The sequence below is a fragment of the Anolis sagrei genome, chromosome 4, assembly GCF_037176765.1.
Source record: "Anolis sagrei isolate rAnoSag1 chromosome 4, rAnoSag1.mat, whole genome shotgun sequence".
In the NCBI taxonomy this organism is placed as follows: domain Eukaryota; kingdom Metazoa; phylum Chordata; class Lepidosauria; order Squamata; family Dactyloidae; genus Anolis; species Anolis sagrei.
In genome coordinates this window covers 72716131-72743742 of record NC_090024.1, presented here as the reverse complement: position 1 = coordinate 72743742, position 27612 = coordinate 72716131, and the positions used below count along the sequence as shown (strand labels likewise).

The 27612-nt window shown below is 38.5% G+C and overlaps 1 protein-coding gene across 2 annotated transcripts in view; it reads right to left on the bottom strand.

Moving 5' to 3' along the window:
• Positions 1-14628: 14628 nt before the first annotated feature.
• The window catches only part of CNDP1 (carnosine dipeptidase 1), a 31609-nt gene continuing 18625 nt past the window's right edge, over positions 14629-27612 (bottom strand). For both annotated transcript variants that reach the window (XM_060774976.2, XM_060774977.2), the window contains exons 7-12: positions 26945-27029; positions 24126-24286; positions 21952-22116; positions 18866-19007; positions 17029-17176; positions 14629-15267 (exon numbers count right to left, since the gene is read on the bottom strand). In XM_060774976.2, coding sequence (XP_060630959.2) covers positions 15162-15267; positions 17029-17176; positions 18866-19007; positions 21952-22116; positions 24126-24286; positions 26945-27029 — 807 coding nt within the window. In that variant the 3' untranslated portion in view covers positions 14629-15161. The remainder of the gene's footprint in view (positions 15268-17028; positions 17177-18865; positions 19008-21951; positions 22117-24125; positions 24287-26944; positions 27030-27612) is intronic.

The window sequence follows — 27612 nt, the reverse complement described above, 5'->3', positions numbered from 1 at the left end:
TCTTTCTATCTCAGATTCCACTGTTTATTTAGCCTATCCAAACAGTTTGTTAATTTTTTAACTGGCTGGGCTTTTTTAAAACTATCTAAATTTAAAACGGGAAAACTGTTTGTGCTATCATCTTTGTATGTTGCTTGGCTAACTATCGGTTTGGGTTGTGTTTTTTTACCCCCACCCCGATCAACTAATTAGTGAAGTCCTGTGGGATTATATTGCGTATTACTTTGTGCAGTACGGAAAGTTCCAGTCACTCACCTTCATAAGAAATGAGAGAGAGTCTTATGTTCTTATGGCCCCTGGCCAGGTAAGCTGCGTCATTCTGAAAGTTGTTGTCCAACAAGAATGTTTTCTAAGAGCTTTTCTAAAAATGAACTACAAATGTCTGTAAACAGAAATATTTTTTCTCCAAGAAATCTTCCTCCCCCCAATTTTTTTCCCCCTTTCACTGCTATGGATTAGCTGTATGCCCTTCTTTATAATGTTATGGACACATCTACAACAATCCATTATTCCTCAAGGGGGTGAACCAGCTCTGTGGTGGGTAAGTGACACACGGAGCTGATTCACCTTGTACCATGTTAACAAACTTCTAGGTTGCTCCAAATTCTCCCCAAGAATCTTTGGACTTCTATAAGCAGTTGGGTGGGTTCCGAGATGGAACCTGCCGTAACTGTTTACACAGCCATCCTGTATTCCCTAGGTTCGGGTGGTCTCGGGACATGGGATGGCACACACTGCCCTACTGTTATTTTTGACTGTGGGTGCAACATGGCTAGTGTTCCTCACTTGTCGTCTGGAGAAATGCTAGCTGGAGAAACAAAGCAATTGGAGGAAAGGGTAAAAGGGGGGGGGTCCCTCCCCTCCCCCTCCCCACCCCATGTTGCTCTAATGTCCTCATCATGGTCAATCCAAGCAACAAATGAGGGGCAATTGCTACGTTGCATCCATTGGCTGCTGTGACAACAAGAACTGGAGGCAGACAGTAATGGTGCCGAACTGGGTTCAGCACCACCAGATGGCCAGGATTCCCTAGGGAGGTTTGAACGCTCCTGCTGTCCTTTCATTGGCAGGCAAATATCTTTGGCGCAGGCAGGCTTTTAGAATCAAAAGCTTTCTTAAAACGTGCTTTAAGTGCTGCATTGTTTTAAAACAGTATTGCCTAACTTAAAAAAAAAATCTTTATCTTAGAGTGTATGTTTTGAATAAGGCTATCGGTCCAATTTTCCTTTAATGCATGTCTTTAATTCTTGTTTTTTTAATATGTAGGCCACATGGAGTCCCAATTTTGAGGGAAATGCAGGCAATAAAAAGATTTGGTTTTTTTTGTCGTGTCAGGAGTGACTACTGTTGTGAGAGAATTGGCCGTCTGCAAGAACGTTGCCCAGGGGACGCCCGGATGATTTGATGTTTTTATCATCTTTGTGGGAGGCTTCTCTCATGTCCCCGCATGAGGAGCTGGAGCTGATAGAGGGAACTCATCCTTCTCTCCCTGGATTCGAAGCTGCGACCTGTCGATCTTCAGTCCTGCCGGCACAGGGGTTTAACCCACTGCGCCACCAGGGGCTCCAATAAAAAGATGATAATAGTGGTGGTGGTGGTGATAGCAGCAGCAGCAGTAGAGGTAATAATAATAATGATACTAATAATGATTATAATAATGAGAGGTAGGATGATAAAAACAACAACAACAACAACAACAACAACAGGGGACTTGGGATTTAAACCAAGCAAAGATGGGTACCTTTGTTCATTATTAATAGTGACAAAATATATATTTCCTTGATAGTAGGGGTGTGCAATTGGGTTAAACCCGTGCAGTTTTTAGTGTCCAGATTTTTGTGGTCACCCCAATCTGTTTTTCAGGACTCTCCCAAATTTGGCTGGGGGAGAATTTGTTTTTCTGTTTGGCAGCTGAAAGATCTGGGAAGATCCGGCCAATTGGCGGCAATGGGAAACTTACAAAGCTCACCTTTCTGTCATTTTTAGGGCATCAGTCTTAAGAAACCCTTGTTTCTGGGATTGTTTCTTTTCATATCCTTCAATAAGACCTGGGTTTAAGGCATCAGACTTAAGAAACCACTGTCTCTGGCATCCTTTCCTCTAATCTCCTTCAGCTAGCTCTGGGTTAAGGCATGAGGCTTATGAAACCACTGTTTATGGCGTCCTTTCCTGTAATCTCCAGTTAGCCCTGGATTGAGGCATGAGGCTTAAGAAACCACTGTTTCTGGCATCCCTTCTTTTAGTCTTCTTCAGCTAGATCTGGGTTAAGGCATCAGGCTTAAGAAACCACGTTTTCTGGGATCTTTTCCTCTAATATCCTTTAACAAGACCTGGGGAGGAATTGAATTCTCCCTGTGGGGACTCAAGGGAATCAGGATATCCCCTCCCTCCAGTAAACTACCCCAACAAACATACACCCCAATGCCCTCTCACAGCCCATAAATGAAATTTCCAAAAGGAAAAGCTTGGAATTGAGTCCAAAAGCAAGCTCCAAAGAGCAGTGAATGCACTGAGCCGAGACACGGAGCACGTGAGTGGCTTTCTTCTGACTGGCTCAGGCAGGCAGCAGGGCTCACAGCCTCACAGGGAAACCCATGTGTACGGCTGCCTCCCTCTCTGCACTCCACCTGCACTCCACATGTAACCGAAAGAAACCAAAGGCAGTCGTTTTTGGTCTGTTGTGGCCAAAAAAAATATGGCGGCAGTGTCCGTGCCATTACGGCTGGCCAAAAGAGCCAAAACAGCAGGATCCCATTTTGAAAAACGGATCTGTGCACAGTCCTACTTGATAGTTAGCACAATCACATTTGACTGAGCCAACAATATTGAATGGAGAAAGCACTTCACATTCACTACTACACAAAATCTATGTTGTAAACACAAACTGATAAGACTTTGAAAAAGTCAAGGAGTTGTGCTAAAATCACAAAAATGTGTGAAGTGTGATTGCACAAGACTGTTTCATTTTAATGAGATTTAAAATCTAATTGCACTGTCAATGAGTGTTTTTAGTCTCAATATGATAATCAAATTCCAATTATGAATATGGTAAAGAAAACAGTTCTTTCCCTGCTATACTCATCAGAAATAGCCACGAGCAAGTTCTCACATATTAATGTCTTACAATTATTTTGTTTTTTAGTTCTAGTGGTTTTCTAGTATAATTAGCGACAGAGCAGTTGATTCTGATGAAACGCTGCAAGCAATTAATGCTTCACAAAGGCTTGAACCCATAAAGACGGATGCATCAAGGAGCATTTTAACAGTTTTAAATTACTTATTGACAAAAGCATATTCACAAAACTAGGAAGGAAATGGCTGTCGTCAAAAGAGAAGAGCAGCAACGATTTATGTTCAAAGAGATTAAAGAGAAAACATCTGGAAAGAGATAACATATGCCATGATCAACAAGCCCATGTCTTTATGGGAAACAAAACTCAAACCATTTGCTTGTAAATACAGTGGAGTGCACAAAGAAATAAATTGTACAAAGAAACTATGTGCTATACAATATGACCCCAATATCTTTGGGGAATATCTTTCTGGACTTACAGTGGAAATGTGAAACCACAGATAATAATGAAACCTACTGAAATGAATGACTTCCAATGGAAGCATACCATGAAATTGCATTTATAGTATTTATTTATTATTTATTTATTTTACACATTTCTAACCCTCCCTTCTCAACCCCCCAGGGCAGCTTACACCAGCAACAATTTGATGCCACAAGATAATACAAATATAAACAAATATAACAACAGTTTATTTAGCATTTCTAGCTACACTGTGCTCTGATCTCTACCCTCACTACTCTCTGGTCAACTTCTGGTGGAAGCATACTGTAGAAATACACTGGAGGACCTAGAAACATGTTTTTCAGACTAGTTAGTGAAACTATGGATATGAGAGTTGTACTGAATCTGTTTTTCATATTTTTCTCCTTGTATGATTGAGAATTTTTTTTTCTGTAGCCACATATTTCACCTGAGAAATCTTCTTGTCCTAGAGATTTTTCTGATCCCTGTGAGGACCTCAGTTTGCCATACCATTGTCACCCCATGTGGTAATGCTCTGTTGGTTACCTAAAGGGCTGCCAACACAGACACCAATCAATGTGCTTGGCTTGATCAATAGCCATCTCGGCTAGCAACCCCAAATGGTCTCTGTGTGTGTATAAACAAAATACTTTATTTAACAGAAGAGCATAGTGAAACTGTTCACAATTACTGACTGAAATACAAATGGATACATTATGCTATTTTATCTTAGTTTATTTTTATTCTTATGTGCTTAATCTTTTATTTTATGTGCTTATCACATTGAGATACCTGTTTATATTAGTATGCATCCCATATTTTTAAGGACTTAATGCATACTGTATTCAGAAGGGATGCATACTAACCCCATCACATCCAATTTTTACATTTATAAAATATTGCTCTCATATTCATCACATCATGAATGAATAGCTTCTCCCAATCTACTCGAACGCCTCTCTACATCACCTTTTTCTTCTTCTAATATTGCACAGTTATATAGCTTGTATTTAGCTGACTGAATGCATGAAGATTTTCCAGTCCCGCATAAAAACAGCATTGCAGCAACATATAATATTGTAATAAATCAGAAAACATGATTAGAATCCTATGTGCAATTACTCCATTTGTGCAACATTTTGCAGACGGATTCCAATGGGTTACTGATAGAATGAGGCAAACGTCATGTGATAGGAAGCATTAGGAATCATGTTCAGAGTCTCAGAAATGGAGTATATCCTAATGTGATAAGATCTCGAATTAATCTTCCTCAAACAGATTCTATTCTCTCCTCTAATCAATTGATCCCCGACTTCTTCTGACAGCTCTAAATAATCTCTATGTATCCAACTAATTGCTATCTCCTGGCATGAATAGCCTTTTAAAAAATCCCAAATACTCAGCCAGTTACCTGCCATCTCCTACATTTGATGCTCTCACCTTCTGTCAAAATACCACTTAATCTCTTTTTTATGTATGGGCATTACTTAACAATTGCTGTGAGGCTTCAGTACATTTCTGACTTACCATGATCCTATGATGAACCTATCACAGAGGTTTAATGGCATGATTTTTCAGAGATAGTTTGCCATTCCCTTCCTCTGAGGCTCAGAGAATGTGGTTCACCCAAGGGCAGTCATTGGGCTTCCATGTAATTTGTATACCAACGACTTCCGGTGCGCGAAGATGGAGAGGAGACAGGCACACTAGAGCTCCGGCGTGTGTCAGCCCTAGCCAAACGACCGGGTAGAGTGACAGCTCCCTTTCCCGGCGTGGATTGATACGAGGGGAACAGCGGAACCGGGGATGCCGCTGATGGTCTAAAGGGGGGTCCCTTCCTCAAGAGGGGATCACCCAAAAGACCCGGCAAGGCGCCCGAGGTACGGCGGGTCGCGGCTGGGCGAGAGGGCATTGAGCCCGACCTATCCTCTACCACGCGCATTTTAATGGAAAGAAGCAAGAACAGAACCGAAAAGTGAGTACGGAAAAAGAAAAAGATTCGGAGAGGGAGGTGGGGAACCCCCTTCCACAAGAAAAGGAAGGAAGGAAGGAGCGATAGAGTGCGACAAATAGAGGGAAAGAAAAGAGACTGGAGAAAGGAGAACCCCCCCCCCTCGGAACTCCCTTCGAAAGGAAGGAAAGGAAAGAAGGGAGAATAAGAGGGTAGAGGGTCGTTGAACATAATTTTAAATCAAAGGAAAGCAAGGAAGGAAAAGCAATTAAAGCTAAGATAAAGCAAAATAATTAAATAATTAGACGCAAAAACTGACTGACCTTGGGAAGACTGTTTTGTCTACGGAACTGATAAGGAGATAAGGAAGAAGCCTGGCGAGCCCCGCGAGTCCCGCGAGAGGAAGGACGAGACGAGAGAGGAAAGTACGCGAAGGAGACCACGTGGAGACCAGAGGGACGAGAACGGAAGGAGACGGAATCGCGAGAGGAAACGAGAGGTCGAGGAACCGCGAGAAGAATCGAGAGAAACGAGAGAAAAAGCAGGAAGCAGGAAGCAGGAGACAGGACATACAAAAGGGGAAGGCAATAAAGGTAACACAAGTGAGGGCAGAAGAAGGACAGAAGAAAGGGCGGAAGAGAGTAGCTTAAGGAGAGGACAGAGGTCAAGGAAGGGAAATGGAAAGCGGCGAAGTACGAAAGTGAGGAGCAGAAAATAAGGAAAAAGAGGACGGGCAGCGAGACGAACAGAAGGCAAAGACAAGAGACGAACGAATAGAGAGGTTACGAGTTGAAAGGTAAACGAATAAAGACGCAACAAAAGCCAACAAAGCCAACAAATAATAATAAATAAATAAATAAAAAATAAAAAAATAAGAAAATAAAATAAAAATAAATAAATAAACAATAAAATAAAATAAAATAATAAAAAACAATTATAGAGATAAACACAGGAGAGGGGGAAGACTGAGAAAGCTAGAAAGAAAGACTGTGGTATAAAATATTGTGTAAATTATATACAAATCATTTGCAGAAAGAAACATACATCCAAATGGCATCAACAACATCAAAGATGAAGAATGGCAAGGAGGGAATGCCGCAAACACCAAAGACGGGAAAAGACCTGAAGGAAGGCAAAGAGGCAACCAAAGACAAGGAGAAAGAAACTAAGGAGACTACAACAACAATTACAACCACTTCCAGCATGAGTAACATCAGTAATCTAGGAAGAAGACTATCATTAGGAGAGGACCTGAGACTAAAAGAACTCTTAAAAGAAATCAAAGCGATCGGAAAAGAATTAACGGAGATGAACGAGAAACAAGACGCGTATCAAAAAGTGGCCCAAGAACAAATGGCAGAGCTGAAAAAAGAGATCAAAGAAGAATTAGGCACATTGAAGAGAGATGCAGATGTAATGAAAGAAGAGATAAAGCAACTACAAACAAAAAATAAGGAGAAAGAAGAAAGGCAGAATCTAACCCACTCAAAAGTGAAAACACTGGAAATGCTGAACCAAAAACTGACGACCAGACAGGAAGCCTTGGAAAGGAAAGAGACTGAATACCAGCTGAGACTAAGAAGTATTAGAGAAGAGAAAGAAGAAGACATAAGAGAAAAAGTCACAGAGATCCTAGCAGAACTGCTGCAATGTACAGAAGAATATATAGAGGACCAGATGGACAGAGTATTCAGAGTGAACACAAACTTTGCAAGAAGAAATAAGACGGATCGGGATACAATAGTACAGCTCACGAGGAAAATTACGAGGGATGAAATTCTGAAGTAATTTGCTACAAGGATAGAAGAGTTGTTATTTTAAAAGAATTCCCAGGCTCGGTAATTAGTAATAGAAGGAAGTATAACTTCCTTACAGAGGAGTTGAAAAGACAAAATATGAGATACCGCTGGGAGAAAGAAGAAGGCTTGATGACAACCTATAAAGGACAGAGATACTGGATCAAGACTGTGGAGAAGGCTAGACAATTCTACGAGAGTATAGTGGAAGAGAGAGAAAGAAGAACTGAAGAAAGACAACAGGAAGGGAAACAGACTAAAAGACCACGCACAATATCGCCACAAAAGGAAGATCTGGACCCAAGAAATTATAGATTAAACTTGACAGAGACAACAGGGACAAACTCAAGACTGGAACCTATGCTAGAGGACGATCCTGGAAACACGGAAAAGAGAGAAGAAGAGGGGGGGGGCTTAGAAAAGAGAGAAGAAGAGGAAGAAGAGAAGCCAGAACAACAACAAGAAGGAGAACTAGAAGTACAACAAGAAAGTAGCTGCTGAGATGAATACTAGTTTAAAGATTTACTGTAATAATATTAATGGACTGAATTTGGGAAATAAAAGAAATAAAGTTTTTGACAATTTAAGAAAAAAAAATTGCCAGATAATTGCTTTACAGGAAACACACATTGCCCATAAACATATAGCATATTTGGAAAACCAAAAATTAGGCAAAGCATATTATGCCTCGGCCTCTGTGAAAAAGAGGGGAGTAGTAACATACATAAAAAAAGATATAATTTCAGAGCTGGCCTTCAAGGACCAGGAAGGTAGAATGTTGGGAGTATTAATTACATGGCAAAACACTAAAATATTGGTCTGTAATGTGTATATGCCAAATGAGGCAAAATCAAAGTTTTTGAAAGAATTGGAAGCTAATATAATAAAACAGGATTTTGACAAAATAATAATCCTGGGAGACTTTAACTGTATAGTAGATGGGAAAAGAGACAAAACAGACAGAACTCAAGACTCAAAACAAACTGGAAAAGAAAAGAAAATATCAGGAATCATCCCAAAGACGCTACTAAGCCTACTAGAAGGACTGAAGATGAAAGATGTTTGGAGACATAATAATGAGAATGAAAGAGATTATACCTATTTCTCGGCCAGACACAAGTCCTGGTCGAGAATAGATATGATTTGGGCCTCCGCTTCTCTTTTAACCCAGGTGAAAAACATAAGGATTTTGGCAAGGGCAGACTCAGATCACTGCCCATTAGAGATGGAAATTAGAGTAGGAAGAAAAGAGTGGAGATGGAAATTAGACGAAAATCTATTATTGAAGGAAGAAGATATCAAGAGGTGCAAAGACAAACTGATGGAATACTTTGAGAGAAATGATACGGATGAAACAAAAATATTCACCTTATGGGAAGCAGGAAAAGCAGTAATGCGTGGATATTTTATACAACAAAAAGCGAGGAAAAAAAGGAAAAATTAAGGAAACAGAGAGAGATAACAGTTAAAATAGAAGCGGAAGAAAAGAAGCTAAAAGAAAACCCATGGCTATAGAAAATATAGTAAAACTAAAGAAAGAGAGAGAGTTCCTGGAACTGGAAGAGAGAGCCAAAAACCTGAATTACATAAAGGCCGATTATTTTCAAAACGCAAACAAGCCGGGGATTTGGCTAGCAAGAAAACTAAGAAAGAAGAGAGAATTGAGAATTATAACAAAAATAAGAACGAAGGAGAAGACAGTAATAGAAGAAGGAGAAGTGAGAAAACAATTTGAGAAATTCTACAAGGTATTATATCAAGATGAACAAATAAAGAATGAAAAGATCATGAACTATTTAACAAAGAGGAAAATACAAAAAATCTCAGAAAGAGAAAGAGAGGCTCTAAACAGGGAGATATCAGAGATGGAAATACAGACAGCAATAAAAAACCTGAGAACAAATAAGGCACCGGGCCCAGATGGGTACACAGCAATATATTATAAGAAATTACAAAAAGAAATAACACCTTATCTAAAAAAAGTAATGAACGAAATCAGAGAAACTAAAGAGATACCTCCCACGTGGAAACAAGCATATATATGTGTGATACCGAAGGAAAATAAAGATCCCGAGAAATTAGAAAATTACAGACCGATATCACTGCTAAACCTAGACTACAAGCTGTTTAGTAGTATACTAGCCAATAGATTTAAAAAATTTCTTGTAAATTGGATCAAAGACGAACAAACAGGTTTTCTTCCGGGCAGAAATCAAAGCGAAAATGTTAGAACAATAGTAGACCTTATCGAATATTATGAAAAAAACATACAAAAAGAAGTGATGTTTCTGGCAATCGACGCTGAAAAAGCGTTTGATAAAATAAATTGGAACTTTTTAAAATTACTCTTCAGGGAAATGGATTTAGGATTTTATCTAATAAACTCAATTGAAGCAATTTACAAAACACAATATGCCAAAATAATAATAAACGGACAGGAGAGCAAGGAAATTGAAATAAGGAAAGGAACGAGACAAGGCTGTCCGTTATCTCCCTTAATATTTATATTAACACTAGAAGTATTATTAAATAGCATAAGAGACAATGAAGATCTGAAGGGAGCAAGAATAAATGGATACTCTTACAAATGTAGGGCGTTCGCGGATGATTTAATCTGCATAATTGAAGATCCAAACAAAAATTTAACTAGGTGGATGGAGTCAATTGAAGAATATGGGAAAGTAGCTGGCTTTAAACTAAATTTTGAAAAAACAGAAGCAATAACAAAAAACATACTTAAGAAAAAATTAGAACAACTCAAAGAAAATAATAAGATAAAAATTGTCCTGAAGCTCAAATATTTAGGAATTATTATTACGGCCAAAAAATCGCAGCTCCTACAAAATAATTATATAAGAACCTGGAGAGAAATAAAGAAAAACCTAGAGAAATGGACACGTCTCAAAATATCACTCCTAGGGAGAATCTCTTGCATTAAGATGAATGTACTTCCAAGAATGCTGTTTCTCTTTCAAAATTTACCCATAATTAGGAACCAAAAAAATATAAAAGAATGGAACAAGGATATCAAGAAATTCATTTGGTTCAACAAAAAACCTAGAATAAACTACAAAAATTTAACGGATGAGAAAGAAAGAGGAGGATTGGCTCTCCCAGATTTGGGGCTATACTCGGAAGCCTGTGCGTTAGCCTGGGCGGCAGATTGGATAGGACTAAAAAAGGAAAAAATCTTAAATCTAGAAAGTTTCGATCTCCGTAGAGGTTGGCACGCGTATATTGGATATGAGAAATTAAAAATAGAAAAAAAATTGGTAACCACTACATAAGGGCGGCAATTATTAGAACTTGGAATAAATATAAAAACCGGATGTACAACAAAACACCGATCTGGATCTCCCCACTAGAATCGTGTCAGAGAAAGGAATTAGGTTGGATTAATTGGCCGAATTACAATGAATTAATTAGGGAAGAAAAAAATGAAATATGCCTAAAACCACTAACAGAAATAAAGTTAAGTTACCCAAATATGACCTGGCTCCAATACAGACAGATACAGGATTTTTTTGGAAAGGATAAAAAAAAAGGATTCGAAAAAAAAGGGAACAGATGGGACAGAATATGGGAATCAAAGAAGCAAAAAATATCTAAAATATATAAAGAATTACTTAGATGGAGTACCGAGGAAGAAGAGATAAAAGAGTGTATGGTGAAATGGGCCAGGAATGTGGGAAGAACAATAGGAACAGAAGAATGGGAATTGATTTGAAAGAAAAAGTTGAAATACTTAAAAGCATACGATATGAGAGAGAACTGGCTGAAAGTCTTCTTTAGATGGTATATGACCCCTGCTAAAATAAATAAGTACTATAAAAAGGCGAACTTAAAATGCTGGAAGTGTGGATTAGTAGAAGGTACGATGTACCACATGTGGTGGCAGTGTAAAAAAACAAGAGAATACTGGAAGTACAAGAAACTTTACAGAAAGTGTTGAAAATTAATATTCCCCTAAAACCGGAAATATTTTTATTAGGCATAACTACAAATCTAAAGATAGACAAAAATACCGATAAATTACTTTTTTTGGCAACAACAGCGGCAAGGATATGCTTCGCAAAACTTTGGAGGAAGAAGGAAATACCAAAGATAGATGACTGGAAAAGGAAAATGATGGAAGTCAGGAATATGGATAGCCTGAGCTTCATTATTCAAAGAAACAAAGGAATAATGGAAACGGAAACCGACTGGACAAAACTTAAGGAATACCTAAAACTAAGCAATTAAATCTAAGAATAAAATTAAAGAGAAAGTACATAAACATAGAACAGAAAACTAAGAAAGAAGGGGAAAAAAAAGAACAAGAAGAAAGGGCTGGAGAAGGAAAGGGACATAAAACATGTAGCAGTCGATATGAGGTACTGGAACAGAGAGAAGAGAGAAGAAGAAACGAAAGAAAAGGATAAGACCTCCATCAAAGAATCCTGGAAGTCACATGAAATGAAGAATGAATATCTTGAATCTTTTCTTTTAACCTCTATCTCCCCCACATAGTCCCTTTTCCTCACTTTCACGCACTCCCCCCCTCCCCCCCAATCACTTCTCCATATTTTCCTCTCTAAATCTCTATCCCCCACTTTATAATCTCTCTCCCCCCCCCCCAAATTTTACTGTCTGTATATTTAAGAAAACTGCAATAAAAAACTATTTAAAAAATAATAATTTGTATACCAACATTCAGGCCACTACACCAGGCTGGCTCTCTGATTAATAATATTTTGCTTTATTTTGTCTAATATGCATGCAACGTATGTACAGAACATCACAAAACCCTTCTTGATTTAGTATCTGTGGGTGTGTCTGACTCTGGTCCAGCTCTCCTATTTGTCAAAATGAGACCATTGATGTTAGAAGCACATTTTGCTATCTACACAATGCTAGAAAGTAGATATATGAAGCAGTTGAAGTGATATCAAAACAGCCGCAATGATATATTATGAAAGTGTTTGTTTTTTCTTATATTATACTATATAATTCCACCAATGTTATTTTGACAATTCCCTGTCCCCATCATGCATGGTACAAAGGGAAAAGGGAATGATAAACAGGTTAAGTCCAGCAAATGCTGGCTGCTCTTCTCTTCCTCCGAGGCCAGGGCAGTGGGAGTTGGGATAGAAGCAGGACTTTCTTCAGTAATTGGGCCTAGGAATGATGGAGTTTAGTTTCTATAGTAGAATATTGTACCAATCAATTTAGTTACTGTTCTTGTATGCCAGCTCTGTTGCATATGCAATTTAGGTTCCCCATGATGCTAACTTATAGCCATGCACGGAAACACATGCTACAGTTTTTGTTTGATCTCCAAATGCATCCAATTGCTTTCTCTCTTTACAGTTCAAAATTTATTATTGCCCTTGGCAACTAATTCATGTACAAAACTGATCTTATACGAAAGAGAATTAACAACTTTTTGTTGAATCAACACATTGTTCATGCAATCACATCCCATTTGCATTTTTATAAAAACTTCCCACAATTTTGTTTCTTTCAGATTAAGGCTGCAACAGGTAGAGATTGTTTTGAGAAATTACAACCATTAATCACTTTGCAATATTCTTTCTTTTTCATATTTGCAGAACATCCACTACAATGTTTGCTCCATATGGGAAGATAGTTTCTTTGACAATAATGTAGCATGTATACTTGTATTAGATGCTTCAGGTCCAACCTATCTTCAAGACCGCATCTCCTTCTATGAATCTGCGCAGGCTCTAGGATCTGCTGGAGAGGTCCTCCTCTCGGTCCCATCTTCGTTTCAAGTGCGGTTGGTGTGTATGAGAGAGAGAGCCTTTTCGGTTGTGGTGCCCTGGCTCTGGAATGCTTTCCCTAGAGAGATAGGACTAGCCCCCACTCTTCAGTTTTTCAGAACAAATCGGAAAACATGTGTCTTCAAACAGGCCTTTGATCATGTCTAGAACTCTACTTTGTTATATTCAATGACCTAGTGATTCCCCCCCCCCCCCATTTGCACTTTATGGGACTGATGTTAATTGCAGTTTTATTTTTATATTTGTAGCCACTGCTGCATTTTATTGATGTTTTAAGTAGGTAAGAGGTTTTATACGATGTTTCATGTAATTTGTTTATGTGGACTTTATTGTTACAGTGTTATTTTGTTTATGTGCCTTGTATTTATATGTTTGCACTATTGAGTGCTTATGTGACCCACCCTGAGTCCCTTCAGGGAGATGGTGGAGGGATATAAATAAAGTTTTATTATTATTTATTATAGTATGCAACGGCTTTGGTTGTGAGCCAATTTAGTCTGCACTTCCTTTTCCTTTCCCAAAACTTCCTAATGCGGAACTACAATACCGGTTGTCCCTAACCAACATGAACATGTTTTCCATGGATTCTGAGGTTTCTTATACAGCATTTTGGAAGAGTGTCAAGCTGGAGAAGGTTGACTAGATACTTCTAGTACAGTCTTGCTTTCCTGTTTTAGAAAGAAAACATTGTTCCAAATATTCGTAGAGCTTGTTTTCAAAAGGTATCCCATCCATCTGAACAAATTTAACATAATTTTAAAAAAACACGCTGAGGATATGCATTGTTTAGCTATAAAATGCAAATTTCGAAACCCTATACTGGAATGATTTGATGCATTTTTATAGTTTTGATCTGTACATAATATTCTATTCTTAGCCAACAATATGTTGCACTTATAGCTCATTCTTCTTTTGTCTTTTTGGATTTGGTACCTTTTGGTAGCAAAATCCACACTCGTGTTCTGCAAGTATACATTTTAATAACAAGTATACATTTTCTGCTACAACAGAAAAAAGAGAAATCTAGTTGATGTATTCAAATACTTGAATAAACAGAAAATGATAGAGAAGTATCATGGGAAAATATATTACCATAATTCAGTTACTAGATGTAGGAAAGATGATTAAAGCTGAAAGTGTTGTAATTGGAAACTATGGCCAAAACTGACATATGATTGTTTTGCTAAGCAAACAGCATTTTCCAATCAGGAAAAGATTTTATTGCACAGAAAATGGTGTTTTGTACATTTTGTGCAGAAGAACTCAACTTCAATTAAGTTTCTAAAGTTGTGTGCTTTTCCAAGATCAGAGCAGAAAGATCACAGCAGAAAGGAAAGTGCTAAAATTACTCCTTGATTCCTTCAAGAAGAAACTTAGTGAACACGTACATCTTTATTGTTCAGTGAACAATCCAGCTGACTTCTATATCTCAAGTGAGAGACCACCTTCTAATTTGCCTCAGGCAGCAAAATATTTCAAGCTAGGTTTCTTTCATTTACTTGGTAATGAAAACCTAAGAGGAGAATTTCTCTAGTAATCCATAAAGTACTACAGCACAGTCAGAAAGGACGTTTTTATTGTCAGCAGTGATAGAAATTAGAAAACCATTGTCGACAAACTTTGAAGAATAAAGAGAGGAGTAAGGGATAAAAATTAACAGTACAGATATTTATATCAAGCAGAGAGTTATATAGTCATCCAACCTAAATAGGCATTAAATATGGTAGTGCTAAATTCATACAAACCAAAAAGAAAGATAAACCATATTACACAGAAATGTATCTGAAAATAGGAATGGATTGACTTTGAAATTATATGACACACTAAATGTTTCATTTATGACTAGTAGCGACATTTCATCAGGAAACAACCATATTCATTTTCCACATTAGAATAGAATAAAAGATAGGAAAATGACTGAAATACATAGATTTAAATGATACAATATATTCAAAATGACAAATATATGTGGCAGTCATACCAGTGAATTCTGGAAGCACTCACACAGGTTTAGAGGTTTTATCCATGTTTATTCTGAAGCTGAAAATTTTCTCAAAGAAGTAGGCACTAGGCAGGCAGTCCATAATGTGCTTCATGCCATTGTCTTCAAACTGGAAGCTTCCTGTAGTGTCTTGTGGAGCTTTGAAATCTCCAGTAAAAAGGAGGCAAACACCTTTATTCCATTAATGTAGTTAGACCTGATCAAGAAAGAAGACAAAAACAATTATGAAGCCACCCAAAAAGATGTTATGTTGCTTTGAAAAGGCATACATCTTCGTGACCGTATTTCCTTCTATGCGCCTACACGATCCCTTCGATCCTCTGGGGAGACCCTCCTCTTGCTTCCCCCTCCGTCGCAAACATGACTTGTGGGGATGAGGGAGAGGGCCTTCTCTGTGGTAGAATTTGCTGCCCAGAGAGATTAGGCAAGCGTCCACCCTGGCAGCCTTCAGGAAGAGCTTAAAAACCTGGCTGTTTTGGTATGCCTTTGAGGAAGGACTATAATCCCCACATCATGACCAGCTCAGCACAATATGTCCATCGGTGCACTTTATCTCATCCTTTAAAGCAGTGGTTCTCAACCTGGGGTCCCCAGATGCTTTTGGCCTTCAACTCCCAGAAATCCTGACAGCTGGTAAAGATTTCTGGAAGTTGCAGGCCAAAAACATCTGGGGACCCCAGGTTGAGAACCACTGCTTTAGTGATTTTCACCCCATTGCTTGCTCCCATCTGAAATCCCACACCAGGCACACTACCCTATTCATCCATCTCACCCAGAGTTTTGATATTTTTATATCTTATTCTATCCCTTGTAATTTGGTCCAGCCCGCCATGCTTATCCTTGTTTTTTCATTTTATTTCCTGTATTTGATTTTATATTACATTTCATTTGATGTTATTATTTTCTGGATGTATTTGATTTTGATTTGTTGTAATTTTCTGGGCTTGGCCTCATGTTAGCCACCCCGAGTCCCCGTTGGAGAGATGGTGGTGGGGTATAAATAAGGTATTATTATTATTATTATTATTATTATTATTATTATTATTATCTTCAGCTCTTTGGACTGAGCATAGAGTTACATGGAATGGTTCCATATGACTACACAAATACCCACAACATAATCTATGATCTACTATTATATTAGTGTGGATGTGTGCATACGTATGTGCAATGGTAGAAAGAGGAAGAAATTAAGCATCCATACATCAGTAAAGAGGCTATTAAGGCAGTTTCATATTTCTTAGAGATCTGTTCATAGAACAGAATTCCCTCTTAGAATTGTCTCAGAACCAGAAGGCATATGTACCTCAATATGTTTAAGCTATTTTCATCCCATGCAGAAAGTAGTTTTCAACTTTTAGGATATTAGATTTTGTCTCCCAGAATCCCTGAGCATAAGCTATGCCTGGCTGGGACCTTTGACAGCTAAAAACATTTGAAGGGTCAAAGGTTGAAAACCTCTGGACAACAACACTCTTATTTCCAGAAAAGTCTGAAAGTGGAATATGGCTACATCTCTTCTATAGAAGGGAAGCATAGAAAAAAGGTACCAAAGTTAGTTCTAGCACTTCTGGATCTCTTACAGACCTTAAATTGGTAAACATAAGACACACAATGGTTACTCTCCATTTTCTAAAGACAAAATAGGTTTTTGTCCCCAGTCGAAAAAGAAAATGGAGGGGGTGGGGTGGGTGGATGTATGAATTAATTTTCCCTACTGCTACGGAAGCAATTTTTCTTTCTTCAGTCATCCCCAGTGTGTGGAGACTATGTAAATAACAGGAGAATTGTAACTATTCCTCATTTCTAATTACAGGTTCATGGTTGTAGTTTTTTCAGACTCGAAAGCTCCATTGCCCATGCTGGCTACTGTGTTCAGGAAGTTGTAGTCCAACAAAGTAACAGTCTCAAACTCTTCCTCTAAAACACACTAATGGAATTGGTTGTACATGAGAACCTGCTTATCTTCTCTTTTTGGGAGTGCTCTCCATCATCTGCAGCTCCAATGGGAAACATCATCACACTTTTTTTGGTAATATCCTGAAACATCTTGGCAATAGGAATTGTTGAACCATCCCGGATCATATCTGGATCCTGATTAAAAACTAGAATGCACAGAGAAGAGAGAGGAAATGTTCCAATTAAAATAAAATAAAATTGTACCATCATATTATGATAAAAAAGCAAGCAAAAGTAACAGGAACTGCTAGTCACCTATTGTAAAGTGCTTTATTCCACCAGTGAAACAAATTATTCATGTTAAGGTTGATTAACTTGATTATATTGTTTTTTCCTACTTCAGATGCAAAATAATTTTGCATGTCATGATTGTGATCAATCTCACCTATTTTGGCAAGGGGGTGGCTTTTAATGGTTGTCTTTTATCACTGAATAGCAGCCATCATTTTTTGAGATGCATCATAAATCACTTCTGCAATTGTGATTTATGATGGAGCAAAAACAGATTTTCTGACTGCCGGATCAAAAAATGGTATTTTGCCCTTACGAATTCAGGAAGCTCCAGAAAAAAACAAATCGAGGCCAGCCAAAAACCAGACACCAAATTGCTCACCCCTATTCTGCAATACCTTCATAAATGGTTTATGGTGGGACATAATAGGTTGGTATATCTGAGCTGAATTTTTGGGGCAAGAAAGAGAAAAGGCATACAGAGAGTGCAAAGCTATGTTCACAATTTTTGGCACCATGACTTTTGTATGTATCAGATTAAATCTTCCAACTATTGGATTTGAAAACTTTTGAGTGGATTCTGCACAATGGGAAAACTGTAGATATGAGTGTAGTAAATTGTTCTATACATTTTTAAAGCTATGAAAGTATACTGAAAAAGTTTGGACAGTCTACATATTTGACACATGACAATGCCTAAACAAGAATGTTTTCCACAATGTGTGTAATGCATACAGTAACACCAAATGTGTAAATAACACTTATACATATGAGTATGGATGATGAATAGATAGATGGATATGCTGAAATTCATATTAAAATTTAGATGAATTGGCAGTAGATAAAACAAATCTTTGGTATCATCTTCCTATGTCTATGCAAGGAATCCCCCAAATCAGATGAATTTTTCATCTGAAGCATTAAACGTATCTCATCCAGTATGTTTGGTCTATGTTTTGACTGCGGTTAGCACAGTGGGTTAAACTGCCAGCTACAGAAAATCTTGCCAACCAGAAGGTTGGCAGTTCAAGCCATGGGTCGAGGTGGGCTCCCACCATCAGCCCTAGCTTCTGCTTACCTACCAGTTTCAAAAACAGCAATGTAAGTAGATAAATAGGTAGTGCTTTGGAAAGGAGGTAAAAGGCATGCCAGCAATTCGATCAGGAAGACATCAATGGACAACAAGCTCCTCAATGTGAAAAAATGGAACAACAGTATCTCCCTATGACCAAGTCGAGCACAACCTCCAGATGCCAGAGATGAAAAAGAGGGATGTCTTGCCTCCGTCTGTGTACTATCTATCTTTGTTGTTAATTGTATAATGCACTGAATGTTTGCCATATATGTATTCTGTCCCTTCGGGGAGATAGAGCAGAATATAAATAAAGTATATTAATTATTATTATTATTATTATTATTATTATTATTATTATTATGTTGACAAGGTAAAATAAGCACTAAATGATTTTAGACTGTATCATTCATTCTAAATATATATTGTAACCAGCTTTCTTCTTTACACATTTGCTGATTTACAAAAGACCAGAAAAATGCATGCATCAAAAATGTTCTAAACAAAGCCAATTTCCAAAAACCATCCAAACCTTTTTGTATTGCCTTTTTAGCAGCTTCGTACTGAGGGTCATTAATATTAGCAACCCATGGTTTTGCACCCATTTCACTCGACACTATTAGTTTATTTGGGCTTTTCCGTTTAGAGAATATCCTCTCTAAGTACTTTTTCACCTACAAAGAAATAACATATTTTCAGTAAAATATATTTATTCTATTTTAATATTCTATGCATAATTATGGACGTGAAACGACCAATTAACTAATCTAGTATGGTAATATGGTATGTTCTATCAAACAGAAAAACTAAACAACTTATCTTGCTTCTATGAGGGAAGAGAAATATGATAGTTTTACAGAAACTAAAACTTCATTTTGAAGCCAAGGACTGTGAAGAGTTTCTAACAATGCATCCGCATTGTAGAATTAATGCAGGTCAACACCACTTCAACTACTATACCTCAATGCTGTGGAATCATTGGAGTTCTTTTGGCTTCTCTGTCAAAGAGTGCTGAAAGCTCACCAAACTACAAATCTCAGGAATCAATAGTATTAAGCCATGATGGTTAAAGTGGTGACTAACTGCATTAATTCTACAGTGTAGATGCACCCCAAGACAAAAAAAAATTAATATCCAACAAAACACTGAAAGCAGGGAATGGGCTGAGGAAAAAGAACTCAAATGAAGTGTAGGATGTAAAAGAAAAATTGGAGAGAACTGAAGAAAAAGCTAATTAGCCTGGTGTGTCTGTGTAAATGCACAGCACACCATTCACAGTTCAGAGGCTGATCAAATGCTGGGCATTCCTGTTAGCTGTTCCCCTTTTCCATGTGGATATATGAAAGAGGGTCATCTCTGCTGAACTTACACCCATAATATCTTGCCCACCAATAATGCACATCCCCACCAACATCACCCTATCAAGTCCAACCTTTGTACATGGAACAGCTAAACAAACACAGCTGTACTCAGATTGGCTCTGATATAATGAGATATTTTGGTCAGCCAAGGCTTCACATCACAAGCTGGAAATCTGCATAAGAACACATTCTGACCCTAGACTGTCCTCTGCAAGTATCAAGTCAAATGCATGGTTGTTGAGAGTAGATGGCTAGGATGGATAAAAGTTGTTGTTAATGTGTTTAGACTGACCGTGATGGATTGGTCTGCCCTGAAGGGTTGGTGTGTATAAAAGGTTGATGTATATAAGGGTTAGTTTAAAAGGCAGAAGCCAGGCCAGCTTGCTGAAGCTAAGCACGAGCTCAGGGGTGGAGCCATCAGGCAACGTCTAGACAGACTCTAAGCCAGAAGGGCAGTCTGATTAGTTGATAGAAATTGGAGGGAAAAGCTCAGTAGCTGGAGATGGGCAGAGCCAGAGCCAAAAAGTAGAAAACAGCAGCCATTTTAAGATCAGTTAGGAGCTAGGGATGGAAAGAGGAGGAAGTTAGGGAATTGGTGGTGAAGGAAGGAAGAAGGAGCTAGGAATCTGAAGGAAGAGATTTGGGGACTGTTCTTTGTTATAGGAAAGAAACCTCTTTGAGGAAATGGTAGTTATTAGGCCTCTAAAGTGTTTAGAGTGCTTTGAAGGAAGGAAGGGAGAATTCAAAAGGTTTTAAAGGATGCCTGTTTGAATTTCTATGTGTGGAACTTTGTTTCAGGGAAACTTAAGATTTAAGTACCATTCCTCTGTATTGAAGAAAAGTCTATCAAGTTAATTGCAACCATTAAGCTTATTTGACTGTTCTAAATAAACAACAATTTCCTGTTTTATTACAACTGAAGTCTCAGTGTGGTTTTTAAACATTTCAGTAAAGGAGGTGGCCTAATGAGATAACATATTGGTGGCATCAAAAGTAATCCTTAAGGAATAGTTGGAAGGAGCAAAGGCAAAATAAAATATATACAGTGGTGTTTTCCACTGTTTGGGCTTTCTATGAGTGAGGGTGTGTGTGTGCACTGATTTCCCTCATGGCCTCGCTTTGGGCCAAGTCTTGTTGTTTGCCTTTTGTCCTCCATCTTGTGTGTGAGTCTGCCTGTGGCAGATTCTTCCCTCAGTCCTCCCTTGTGTGTGATCATTGGTGGGATGAGTCCTCCATAATTGGTGCCAAGTGGTGGGATATCCCAGGTTGTTTGGGACTTAACTGACAAAGGGAATTCTATTAATTGCAGCCTTTCATCACTAGAGTTGATGCAGTCATCCAAAGGTTCAAAGAAGAGCTGAATTTCATTTACTTAGTTGACTAAAGGAGCCAATTGTCTTGCCCCAAATCTTGCCAAGCCAAGAAAACCCAGTGGCAGGTTCACTTTAGAATTGCTACAAGTCAGTAATGACTTGAGGACACAAGACAATGACAACAACAGAAATATACAATAGGTCATCATTAGAAGATAATTACATTTAACTTTTCAACAATTTGAACAAAAAAGTGACTTGAACATACAGTTTTCAGTTTGATTTCTTTTTTCTTTATTCTCAAATCACTCTTCTTTAATTGTTATTGATTTGTTTGCTCTTATTCTGCTATACTTTCATATTAATGTTATATTTTAATGCAGTCCTAACATATTTTTTTAAAAAAACCAAAATAAATATAATGTGTAATGTGACCCTTGTATTCATGGGGATATGTTCACGGACTGTACATGGATAAACAAAACTGTGGATAATAGCAAACTATTGAAATGAAGGAAATCTGGTCCAAGAGAGGACATATTATGTCAGATATGGACAAAGGAAACAAAGGCTACCTGTCGCATAGACCCAGAAATTATAGTGTACATTATAAATAAAACATAGTTTTAATAATACTAGTAATAGTACAAACTATTGAAGATCTTTATTTTAAAATACTCATTTCTTCAAAGCTTGCCCGAAGAAAAATATTTGCCCTTTGTTAGGGAGTCACAAAAAGAGGCATTTCTAGCTTTCCTAGCAAAGGACTTAGCAAAATGCCCCTTCATCCCACCTCTACTAAATGTGCACAAGAGATTGTCAAGAACAAGAAAACATTACACTATGTAACACAATATTTGTTCCTGGGTTATAAATGTCATTTCCTAATTGATTCTATCATAAAAACATAGAAAAGTTTCATTAAACTGCAAAAACTTTGTTACCTGACATTCTATTTTAGAAAGGTCCATGTGAGGGACTTGACGGATGGAAAATTTCCCTATGACTCTTGATGGTATAACTGTTTTGATCCCTGGTTCATAAAAAGCCCCTTCGATCCCATGAATTGAAAGTGATGGAAGACGCCACAAGTGAGAGAAAATCTCCTCCTTGGAAATATAAGGACAAAAATCAGTAGACTTTAGACACACAAAGCTCACTGGACATAAGGGATAGAGTTGGTGCTCACTGTAATGCAGGAAAATGGGCTGGAGTGAATGGTCTCAACCTATCGAAATTCAGACTTTATCGGCAATCAGTTGTCACAAATGGCATAAAATGTAATGTATAAATAATGCGTAAGAAACTAAATGAAGAAAAACATCTGGAAATATGATTGAGGTTTTTGTTTGTTTGTTTTTGTCGTGTCAGGAGCAACCGCTCCTGTTGTGAGAGAATTGGCCGTCTGCAAGGACGTTGCCCAGGGGACACCTGGATGATTTTTGATGTGGGGACGCCTGGATGATTTTTGATGTTTCATCATCCTTGTGGGAGGCTTCTCTCATGTCCCCGCATGAGGAGCTGGAGCTAATAGAGGGAGCTCATCCGCCTCTCCCCAGATTCGAACCTGCGACCTGTCTTCAGTCATGCCGGCACAGGGGTTTAACCCACTGCGCCACCGGGGGCTCCATGATTGAGGTTGCAATCATACATTGGTTTCTCTGATAATAAGTACTGAATTCAGTGGGATTTACTTGTTTGAAGACAACTGTATTTTCACTTTTGTATGGAGAGTTTATTAATTATACAGTTGGACCTCCACATTTACAGGTTGAACTTTTACTGATTTCATTATTCATACATTTGATTAATATGCTTTATCAGGAAATCTCTAGGTCAAAATTAACCAAAGAGCCGTAATGGAGAGCTAGAGATTGCTAGAGAGGTGATGATGATGATGATGATGATGATGATAATAATAATAATAATAATATTTGTTTATTTATTTATTTATAACCCACCTTCTCTCCCTAGGGGACTCAGGGTAGTTTACACATACAAAAGGCAAATATTCGATGCCTCATGCAATCATAAAAACAGAAGCAAATATACATAAAAACATAACACTATAAAACAATAAAATACAAATCATAATTCGTGTATATAAAGTGTATATAAAATAAGCTCTATGGGAGAGGTGACATTTGGGCCTCCTAAGGTGCAATAACCAGTGGAATCTAGAGATATAACATATAGGTATGAAGTGGACCTACTGTGTGTCATCCCTTAGTAAGATAGCAGTCAGGAGGGGGTGGGTTTTTTTCCCCAATAGTCATCTGCTCCTCCATAGGCTATGGAGCATAGATGAGTTTTAAGATATATTTTTTAAAGGAGAGGAGGGAAGGGGCTATTCTCACTTCAATAGGGAGGGCGTTCCAGAGAGCCAGAGTGACCACAGAGAAGGCCCTCTCTCTTGTGCCCACCAGCCGTGTTTGGGATGGGGGTGGGATCGAGATGAGGGCTCCCTCAGCTCATTGCAGTGGCCGAATGGGATTCTAAATTGGGATGCGGTTTCTCAAATAGTCTGGACCCAAACCATTTAGGGCTTTATAGGTAAAAACCAGTACTTCTAAGCCCAAAAGCAAACTGGCAGCCAGTTGAGCTGCCGTAACAGGGAAGCTGTTTGCTCCCTAAGCGACACCCCAGGTAACCTGGCTGCCGATGTTTGGACTAATTGAAGCTTCCGAACTATCTTCAAAGGCAGCCCCATGTAGAGAGCGTTGCAGTGGTCCAATTGGGATGTAACTGAAGCATGGACTATGATGGCCAGGTCCGGTATCTCAAAGTAAGGGCACAGCTGGCGCACAAGTTTTAATTGCGCAAAAGCTCTCCTCGCCACTACCGACACCTGGGGCTCCAGGATCAGGAATGAGTCCAGGAGCACCCCTAGACTGTGAGCCTATGTCTTCAGGGGGAGTGTGACCACATCCAACACAGGCTGAAACACCATCCCCTAAGTTTCTCAGGTAAAATAATAGGATTTTTAGTACTTTGGGTTCCTCCGTTTTCTTGGAGGTCATGTGTATGGTGCCTTGGGATATACATTAAATAAATAAAACTGCACTATAGATTTCTTGAGATTATTTTTCCTGAGATTATCATAGTTATATAACCATACCTTGGTATCATAGATAATTTCCTTTACACCAATGCTAGCTTTGTATTCCTTCAAGTCAAATTCTATCAACTCATACTGCTTTTTCTCCTCTTCTGTAAGCGGAGCAACATCATCATAAATTCCAGGGATCAGAATATGACCACATGAATTCACAAGACTGTCTATGAGACAAACACATTAAAAGAAATAACACAGAATTACTGTTACATCACGTTCTTCTATCTAGCTGAGAACCTGCCTGGCTCTTATCTGTATATCATTAAAGGAAAAGAACAAACAATAGATTCCTTCCCATTTACTTACTTAAACAATGATTTTTTTTCTCTTGTGCTTTTTATATTATGACTGTGTAAGAACAGGAAGGGCAGTAGAGCCATTTTAAAATACAGGACAGCACATTCTGGTCATTTTAGATTTGCATTACAAACCAAGCTCAGCAAAAGCAATCTAGGTCCCAAGTCCTGTGAATAAATGTTAATTATCTTTCCATGAACAAATGTTCACACAAATTGAATCAGCAAGTGTACCTTGTACAGTCAGAAGTACCTAATTTCATGTCCTGTTCCAATTAATGTTTCACCTCTATGTTGTCAGCACTGCAGTTAATATCTCATAAAACAGGCAGGGCTGGCCCAAGACAATCCCCAGGTGAAAGAAAAGGACAAGATGGTGCTCTTCTGTTTATAGAAGCCAGCTAGGACTAGCTAAATTGCAATAGGATATTTGTTGTTATCATTATGTGTCTTCAAGTTGTTTTCAATTTATGGCAAATTTCTTTAGAGGGGCTTTGCCATTGTTGTTCTCTGAGCTGAGAGTCTACTTGACTTGCCCAAAATCATCCAACGAGTTTTCATGCCCAAGCGGGGATTTGAATCCTGGTCTTCAGAGCTGAATTCCAATGCTCAAACCACTGCACCTCACTGGCTTAGTCCTTCACAAACCCTGGACATAGGATGTGATCAGGCTGTGTGGCACACAGACCTATTTATTTATTTATTTATTTACAGTTCTTATATTCCGCCCTTCTCACCCCGCAGGGGACTCAGGGCGGATTACAGTCAACACATATATGGCAAACATTCAATGCCAGTTTGACAAACAACATTTAACACACAAATACACCAAGGCTATTTAACTTTTTTCTGGCCGCCAGGGGAGCTGCTGCTTTTCATCGTCCATCAACGACACCGATGAAGTTCTTCCGCATTCCACATTCCCCGGAGTCTTCTTTCTTTATGGCCTCATAAATTAGTTAAATTTAGCCTCCCACACAAGGTGGTCCCTTATTTTCTTACTTGACAGATGCAACTGTCTTTCGGGTTGCAAAGGTCGACAATGGGCTACACAATGGCTGGACACCCACTCCAGCCCGGGCTGGCTTCGAACTCATGACCTTTTGGTCAGAGTGATCTTAATGCAGCTGACACTCAGCCAGCTGCGCCACAATCCCGGTGCTATGTCCTCCAAGACAGAGAAGTACCTACGGTAATGTCACTACTTCCTCTGAATAGCTAATGCTGAGTGGAAGGGGATCCCAGAAAGTAGGTACTAACTTTATTACACTGATTGCTTATTTATTTATTTATTTATTTATTTATTATTTACCCTATTTATACCGTGCCTTTCCCAACCCTATAAGGGACTCAAGGCAGCCTCCATATATAGGCAATGAATTGATGCCATGTAAACATACATACATAATAAAAGCATATATATTAAAACAATCATTAAAAACTCTGCTTCTTAAACTGTGGGTCCTGACCCCTTAGCTCAGTGTTGGGGGCCACAGAAATTGGCAATAGTAAAAGGTTTCTGTACCCTACGCATTTACACAAATCTGTTAGCAACACTGTGCAGTATTTACAGTGGACTCCGTGGTTGTACTCCACAGAAGGGAAATTGGCTTGTTTCGAAAGCCTTGCAAATGTTGATTTATTTTCAGTAGATGTTTGATTTTTATGCCTATTTTATATACCTATATATCTAAGGTCATGTCAAAATTGACCAGGGAAAAAGGGGTCTCAAATGGGAAAAGTTTTTAAACCATGGTTTATACAATCTTAAAGAGTTGTTTTGAATGAAAAGGACCTGCAGCAATTGGGGGCTCAGATTGCAAAGCGAGGACACCGATGGTTTAGAGAAGGACACTAAAAGCTTTACATTCTAAGATATGAAGGTTACTAATTAATTTAGCTGCATTCAGGAGAATTGCAGAATCAACTGGTGAGAAGAGAAGAGGTGGGAAAATATGCATAACTATCAGTTTACATCATAGAGCAGTGGTTCTCAACCTATGGGTCCCCAGATGTTTTGGCCTTCAACTCTCAGAAATCCTAAAAGCTGGTAAACGGGCTGGGATTTCTGGGAGTTGTAGGCCAAAACACCTGGAGACCCACAGGTTGAGAACCACTGTCATAGAGGGTCATGACCAAGAAACAAGAAGGAAAGACTCTTTGGTTCATTTAACTAACTTTATCCCTCTCTCTGAAGCATTTTGGATTCCTAAGAGCTTTGACAAACATTTTGTCATCAGTTTCAGCAATTATCCTGCTCTGAGTCATCTTTTCTTGGGACAACCCACATATGGATATGCATATTCATAAATGTAAGTTCCTCTGAAAAAAGCTGAATGGGGAAGAACATTAACACAAAAAATAACAATGCTACCACTATGCATTTCATTTTTTGAGACAGTAAAACGCTTACAATTCTAATCTGACTTCACAAACTAAACTTAGGAGTTTTACTCTTTTGAGGTATGTATGCAACTTAATTTCTGGGCACATAACATGTAGACAAATAAAGGTAGTTCTTTTTACCAAGCAAGGCTATCAAATCAGACATGGCTTCATGGACAATGCCACCTACACTTCCAGAATGAAGATCTTTTTCACCACATTCAACCTATTTGAAAGAAAGACAAATAATTATTGTCAAAGGCTTTCATGGCCAGAATCACTGAGTTGCTGTGAGTTTTCCAGGCTGTATGGCCATGTTCCAGAAGCATTCTCTCCTGATGTTTCACTCACATCTATGGCAGGCATCTTCAGAGGTTGTGAGGTCTGTTGGAAACTAGGCAAGTGGGGTTTATATATCTGTGGAATGTCCAGGGTGGGAGAAAGAACTCTTGTCTGTTTAAGGCATTCTCACCTGCCTCATTCACACCTGCCTCAAACACACAAGAGTTATTTCTCCCACCCTGGACATTCCACAGATATATAAACCCCACTTGCCTAGACTTCAAAACTTCTGAGGATGCCTGCCATAGATGTGGGCAAAATGTCAGGAGAGAATGCTCCTGGAACATGGCCATACAGCCCGGAAAACTCACAGCAGCCCAAATAATTATTCTTCTCAGCTTCACCACAGTTGTGTGCAAGACTGGAAGAAAATATTTAAACTAAATTGAATTTGCAGAAAGGGGAAAGAGAGGGATGGAAAAGCAGAGAGGGATGGAAAAGTAATACTTCTTTTGTAAGTTATCATA